Source organism: Heliconius melpomene, chromosome 12 (genome assembly GCF_056956725.1).
Source record: "Heliconius melpomene rosina isolate 202511_hmr_F chromosome 12, ASM5695672v1, whole genome shotgun sequence".
NCBI classification, from domain to species: Eukaryota; Metazoa; Arthropoda; class Insecta; order Lepidoptera; family Nymphalidae; genus Heliconius; species Heliconius melpomene.
In genome coordinates this window covers 2,674,188-2,681,303 of record NC_140400.1, presented here as the reverse complement: position 1 = coordinate 2,681,303, position 7,116 = coordinate 2,674,188, and the positions used below count along the sequence as shown (strand labels likewise).

Sequence of the window (7,116 nt, the reverse complement as noted above, 5' to 3'; positions counted from 1 at the left end):
AATAAACTTCTCGCTGCGCTACGATATCGATAGGTGCTTCTTAATATAACAAAATACTATAATTAAATTGTTTTGTAACTAAAGGTGAACCATCAATAATATTTATTATAAATCGTTATTTATGATTCAATACCTAATATCCTAATAATAAATTATGTATATACTTAATTGCGCTTAAATAAGCATTTATTAAAATTTTAATCGAATACCTACTTAATAAAATATGACAGCTTATTATATGACTAATTCCTTGTTTATCTGAGCAAAAGTACCTAAATATATACTTTAAGTTAAAACCGTCGTGACGCATTAGGACAGTTTGAGTATCATAGTGATAGTTGTGGGTTCGAGTCTAATTCGCTGGAATGAATTATTCATTTCTTTTTTTGGCTTCACTTGCTGTATCCCGTACATAGCAGGGTATTCAGAGCAAACTTAGTGTTAAGACACTCAGTTTCCATTAAGACATTTCCTTTCCCCATTTTCCGTCGAATTGCAGAGGCGTTACGAGGAACCGAACTGTCGTAATAGGAACAGAATGCCGTAACAACAGGTTCCCAGGTTACATGTACTTATTTACTACTGATAAAGCTAAAAAAAAAACCATTTTTATAACAAATGCAAATGAAACAAAGAATGTGCTTTATTGATTTATTATTATACATCATAACATAAAATATTAACTTAAATAAAGTATTTTAAAATTAATTGCATTATTGCTGTAATGTAATTTAAAGGCCCAAATATAAATAAATCTCTGTGTATAGATGATCAATTTTAAGTTATTGAACACCTCACAAATATATTACATCCACGATATATCAAAATAAAAAGACAGTGTTAAATTACGAAAACAAAAATAGGATTTTCATAAGTATTTGGGGTATTTGCACTAAAATTATATACTTACAAAAAAAACCTTATTAATACACATTTTTATAACAAATATATAGACAGTACACAGTAAAAAACACTTATTTGTGCTTGCGTTTATAAAATCTGTAGTTAATCAAAAATGTGTGGATTTCAAAATAATTTTATTATATACATATGGACGTGAAATAAAATAGTTAAAATGATGAATAATACAATGGTTGTGGGTTCGATCTCCATTCAAAGGTATTAATTATATATTATAACTCCTCATCAGGATGAGGAGTTATAATATATAATTAATAGCCTTGCCAGGGCAAGACGGAAGTACGGCGTTGACTACCGACACTAAACAATGTAAAAATTCGAAAGGAAAGTAGAGAATGGAGTGTCCTAAGCAGAGTGTCTTCACTTTGCTATCGAGACATTACTGTCTAATTATAATAAAAAAAATATATCTATTCTAAATATAAATAGTTTGTATGAATTCCATAAATTCTCTAATTGAAATTTCAATTAGTAACTATTCCTTTCGGTCAAACTTTTTTAACACTATTACTTGTACTTTTATCTTTGGCATAATCCGCTTTTGATGCCAAATTTTATTTATTCATATAAAAACATTTAAAGAAAATATTAATTTAAACGTTTTTATATGCATAAAAAATTAATGAAGTATGTATTATTAGAGGAAGTTGTGAGGTGAGAGGTGAGAGGAAGATTGGGCACAAAGTGGGGAATGTAGTATTTTAACATTGCTTTCTGTGTCTGCCCACCATGCTATACGGAATACAATGTGAAGCTGAATAATTGTATCAAAATAGTCTTGCACTTATAAAATCACTTTACGAATTAAATAAGCTATTAATTAATATACATGTTTCATCTTATACATAAAAATAAAACAAAATTTAAGATAGCACATCTCAAGTAAATATCATTGTATCAAATTGTCTGTATGTATGTACTCATGTATCCATTTCAAAATATTATATACAAAATGTTTACACTATAAAATAATTTCATGTTTAAAACTTCTAGTTAGATGTTTGTGTGGCAACACTATGGAGTTTAATAAAATTCTTTCTCCTGGAACTACGACACCTGCACCTGAAGATAAAAAAAGAAAATTTAGTATCTTACGACTCCAGAATTCGGTGGAAAGTAGGGAACTGAAGTGCCTTTAAGGAAATAGTGTCTTAACACTATGTGCGGAATATACTTTATGCTAAAAAATAATAATTGATGTCTTATTTAAATAAAAAAATATGTAAAAAATAACCCTTAACATAAACAGATGTGTTCAAAGTTAAAGACTAGTCTAGTATAATTAATTATCTTACCTAATATAGTAATAGAAGGATTTAATCGTCCATCATTATTAAACAAGGGTGTGTTCTCCATTTTGGCGAATGGTTTATTTGGATCTGGATCTGAAGGAGTTCCTTCCACTCTCGCCCATTCACCTACTGATGCTTCTTGACCCACTATAATATAAATGAATACTAATTTACACCTTCGTTTTAGATAAGCAGTCGGGTTTCATGTTTTTATAATATTTTTTTAATTGACACTTTTGTTCGCCGTGCAGTCGGGTAAATAGTAATACTAGGATTTTCTATAATAATCTATATATATACATACCAACAGAATACATAACCAAGGCGTGTTCGTTAATGGTAGCATTGTTTAATATTATCGATTCTTTTATACGAACTCCCGCTTTTATCGTCACTCCTGCACCTATTGATACATTTGGTCCGATCTAAAAGAAAAAATAAAAAAATGCATTTGAGAGAGATACGAGATTATTTAATATTTTAAATATTCACTTTCCCGCTCTGGTAACAAAGCAAAGCACGGCGTTGAGTTTCTCCCCTCAACATGCATCGCCTCGAAAATTTGGCGGTGCGTACAAAACGGAGTGTCTTAACACTAGGTTCCCTCTGCATACCCTGCTATATACGGGATAAAAATAAAATAGCATTCTTACCACAGCACTCTCATCTACTATAGCAGTGGGATGTACAAAGACATCGGGTAATATGTGGCATGGCGCGGGTTCGAGGACTCGTCGACGTAACAACAGGTAGTGGCGGTTCGCGTATATTGCTGAACCGGCCGTTTTCACTTGGGACCACCAGTTTGTTACCTAAATATTATATATTTCATTGAATATTTAACAATATATCAGAAATTTCCTTTGTTTTATTATTAAATGAAATTAGTTTTAGTTGTAGCAGGAAAAATATATTACAACCAAAAAATATTATTAGTAATAAAAATATTTAAATACATATAATACATTTTCATTTATTTAATCCAATAATTATATATTACCTGCATAGCATACAACTTGTTAGTACCAGCCAAAGGTGCCAGTACATCTTGTTCAAATGACATGTAGCCTGGATGAGGACTGTTTTGGCCGTTATTACCACTGAAACAGATATTTCATTTATATATTATTATATGTATAGATATATTTATTATTATGTATTATATTTTAGCTTCAGGTTGTACCCCTTTCCTGCACCAATTATTATCAAGGGATAGGGTGTTGAGTGGCAGAACTCAATGAGGAAATATTCCATTTTCTGACTAGAAATCCACATACTATCGCATTTACAGTCAGAAGCTGTTCTTTTATATTATAAGAAGTATAATATTAAGAGGATTATAGATTAAATTATAGATAAAAAATTAGAAATTAGAAAATAAAAAATTAAAAAATTACTTATAAAATCCATCTTGTTTCCTTTGAAAAGCATCAGCCATCGTATGAAACACTTGTAATGAACACACATACACACCACAGTTAATTAATGTAGATATATAACTATTTGGTTTTTCTACATAATGTGTAATTGCTTTAGATGCCGGTTCTCTGACCATACAGCCATAATGGACTGATTGTTGTCGAGTCGCCTCAGTACCCATTATTGTTACCTGTAAAAAAATGATAAAATTGATAATTAAAAACGCCAACATAAAAAGTAAAGAAATAACTAGAAAAGAGGGTTGAGTGGCAGAACTCAACACCACACTCTGACTTTTAACCACAGCGAGGAAATGGCAATTATTTATTCCCCAAAATAGGAATTAAACCCACAACCACTACATTTAGAGTCAAACATTGTGCATTGTATGAAACTAACTAACTAACTCACATATGTATTATTAAACTAAAAGTAATAAAACTACATCTCACCAAAGCATTAGGCCTCTCTTCATGAAAACTCCAAAGTTCTCTAAGTGGAAAATCAGCACATACATCACCATTCAATAAAAAGAAGGCACTCGGATTACCAGCTCTCACTTGATCGCGGAAATGATATAAACCACCCCCTGTGCCTAATGGAGTGAACTCTTGTAGATATCTGTTGGTAAAAGGTCAAAATTTATACAAATATTATTAAGCTGAAGAGTTTGAATACACTAATCTCATGAACTACTTGGTTTTAATTGAAAAAATATTGTTTCATTGGGTAGTCCGTTTATTGAGGACAGCTATAGGCTATATTACATCTTGTTCAGTGTTTTGAACCCTTGCTACACACCAGCTTAAAATGTGTTCAAAGCAAAGCCACAAGGAAACAAAAATTTATAATATATATAGTTTTCAAATAAAGTAAAAAAGACAATCCAAACTGAGGATATTGTAGTGCAGATCACAGTTCTAGTGCTATAGGAATGAATTATTTTTATTTTCATACTTTAGTAAGACAAAAGTTCAGTTTATTAACCATTTATTTTACCTTATTATAACATGATATTCCTTTTGCATATCATTTACAAACTGAGCCATTGTATTTGTAGTATAAGATCCAATAATGAGAATTTCCTTACATTCTGGAAGCTTAACACAAGCAGCTATATGATGTTGAATAAGTGGAAGACCAGCTATTGGAAATAAAGGTTTTGGGGTATCTAGGGAGAGTGGACGAAATCTTGTGCCTAAAAGTGTAAAATTTATTTTAAAAATTAAGTAATAAACTATACATATTAAATTTAAACATTTAATGTAAGAATTAATAAAAAAAATATCAGCCATATTATTTATAGCCATACAATTTGTTTGTCTATGTATATTTTTTTCCTTTTGTTCCTTTTTTTACTTAAAATGAAATATGAGTAAAATATAAATAATATGGCTGATAAAAATTTTAAGTAAATGTTTTATTTATAAAATTTTACTCATATTTAATTTTAAGTAACATAATAATGTAATAATAAAAAAAGGAACGAAAAAAAAAATATACATACTTAAACATGCTTGAGCCTTAATATTAATTCGTACTTATAATTCTAAAACATGATATTTATAGAAGTGACGATAATATTTAAAGAAACGACATACATCTGTGTTAATAGAAATGATTGTATCGTAAAATTTCTATGTAATTTAACTGATAAAAGCCGGTGACGTTGATAATATAAATTTTAAATTACCTTTTTGCGGTCCTCCTATTAATATCACAGCTTTCAACATTATTGACGAGTACTTAATTCTTATATCTAATACAAAGAAATTAAACTGGTTTTGATGCGTTAATAAATAAATAGTAATATTTGTAAAATGTAAATAGATCCACAAGACGATGAACAGCAACAAGAAACAAACAAAAAAGATAATAAAGAAACACGTCAGATGTCAAATATGGTGACGTTTGTAATATTTGTGCCACAGATTAAATAGTAAAGCACAGCAACAAAATAAACGAAATAACTGTATAAATAATTTAAACATAATGGAATCTTTGATTAACAATTATTATAAATCTATTAAAAGGTAATGAATACTTTTACAAAAAAAATAACATTAATGTTAGCATAGCACATTCAGTGTATTATGCGTAATATTTAATTTTGTAGATCTAGAGATGCAGAGTCAATCAATCAGTGTTTTAACATTTATACTTAACTCGTGTTCAGAGGGACATAAGAATATCATCAAGAAATCTTCCTACTGTAATTATTGAGAACAAAGCACATGAACTTGTGGATTGCTATTCTCTAAATGAAAAAAAAAAATAGCATCGGTAATTAGGCCCGGTACGCACTAAGTAAAGAAAATGCAATTGTTGACGTTTTATTAATAGCTAAGTACTATTACCTTCGATCGTCTAAAAAAGGCTGCTAAATGTCTTGTAAAAGCTTTTCTAAGAATTTATAAAGATTCTTTCTTCCTTGTACTAAGCTGATTGTGATTTTTCTCTGCTCTAACGGAAAAAAAAACACCTACTTACAATTAAATTAAAACATAGATAAATTAAAACTTGCTTTAATATGACATTATTATATTTTACTCGAGGACAAAGAAGACAATAATATTAAGCAGTAAAAATATCTCAACATTTATCTGAAGCCTTATTTCTTTGTGGACAAGGTAATTGCTTTAAACGAGGCAGACAGGAGTCGTATTAACACATACTCGTGTGTACTATTTCATTTTATGTTGCCTGTTAGCATTTTTCCTTGTTATCCTTTGAAACGTTTTCATTATAAGCCCTTATAGGAAATATGTATACTTAGATAAAGGTAAGTATATTAGATACTCTCTTTGTAACTAGAATGTTGTTGCAAAATTACTAAAATATCTAAATTTATGTATTTACTTGGAAAATAGCTTTAAAAATTTTGAGCCGTGTATTTAAATTTTATGCTAACTTACTACTTGTTGTATGTACCTAAAAAATGGAACAACAGCCCTATAGCTTTTCGTTGGACCATTAAGAAATATTTCATTAGCATTTATGGGCCTCGAGGTTCAATCCGCACTCAAAAATATAATTAAATTTGATTTACATTCATTTCTTCGTTCTGGTTCACTCTGTCGGGTCGTGACTACGTAGTACTACGTAGTGTCGTGGAAAGAGCGGCGTTAACTTCCGCCACTCAACACACAATGTTTAGAAAATGGGCGATAAGAGTGAGAAAGTTTCCTCTGCCTACTGCTGTTTTTTTATAAGATTCTTTTTACATTTGCTCTCAGTTCACTCGACTTTTGTATAGTTCGGAAAAATAATAAGATGATAGAATTATTATTTCGATCTCTTAACGTAATTTTTAAATTATTGAGAAATTACTTTAACGAGCGAAAAGCCACATACTGTTCTACGTAGGTTGACCATAGGCGGACCTGACATTTAGTCTTGGTACGCTGTAAAAAGCAAACGTTATGAAACACCTACTATATTTCATTAATTTATATTATATTCAAATTTGATAAAAAATAATTTC

General features: G+C 29.7%; 1 protein-coding gene across 1 annotated transcript; it reads right to left on the bottom strand.

Moving 5' to 3' along the window:
- Positions 1-637: 637 nt before the first annotated feature.
- On the bottom strand, positions 638-5,513 carry Gmppa (GDP-mannose pyrophosphorylase A). The gene is made up of 9 exons (XM_085193795.1): positions 5,326-5,513; positions 4,632-4,830; positions 4,085-4,253; positions 3,611-3,822; positions 3,214-3,313; positions 2,867-3,025; positions 2,518-2,638; positions 2,217-2,360; positions 638-1,983 (listed from the first exon to the last, which is right to left on the bottom strand). The coding sequence occupies exons 1-9, from the start codon at positions 5,363-5,365 to the stop codon at positions 1,883-1,885; spliced, it is 1,245 nt and encodes a 414-aa protein (XP_085049921.1). The 5' UTR covers positions 5,366-5,513; the 3' UTR covers positions 638-1,882.
- Positions 5,514-7,116: the final 1,603 nt, after the last annotated feature.

What these genes read in the sequence shown, in the direction of transcription:
- Gmppa (XM_085193795.1), bottom strand. Translation starts at nt 5,365, where the DNA reads ATGTTGAAAGCTGTGATATTAATAGGAGGACCGCAAAAAG. An exon ending in AAGAGAGGCCTAATGCTTTG is followed by an intron (nt 3,823 to 4,084) that starts GTGAGATGTAGT and finishes ATTTTTTTACAG; the next exon opens with GTAACAATAATGGGTACTGA. An exon ending in TAGTAGATGAGAGTGCTGTG is followed by an intron (nt 2,639 to 2,866) that starts GTAAGAATGCTA and finishes TTTTTCTTTTAG; the next exon opens with ATCGGACCAAATGTATCAAT.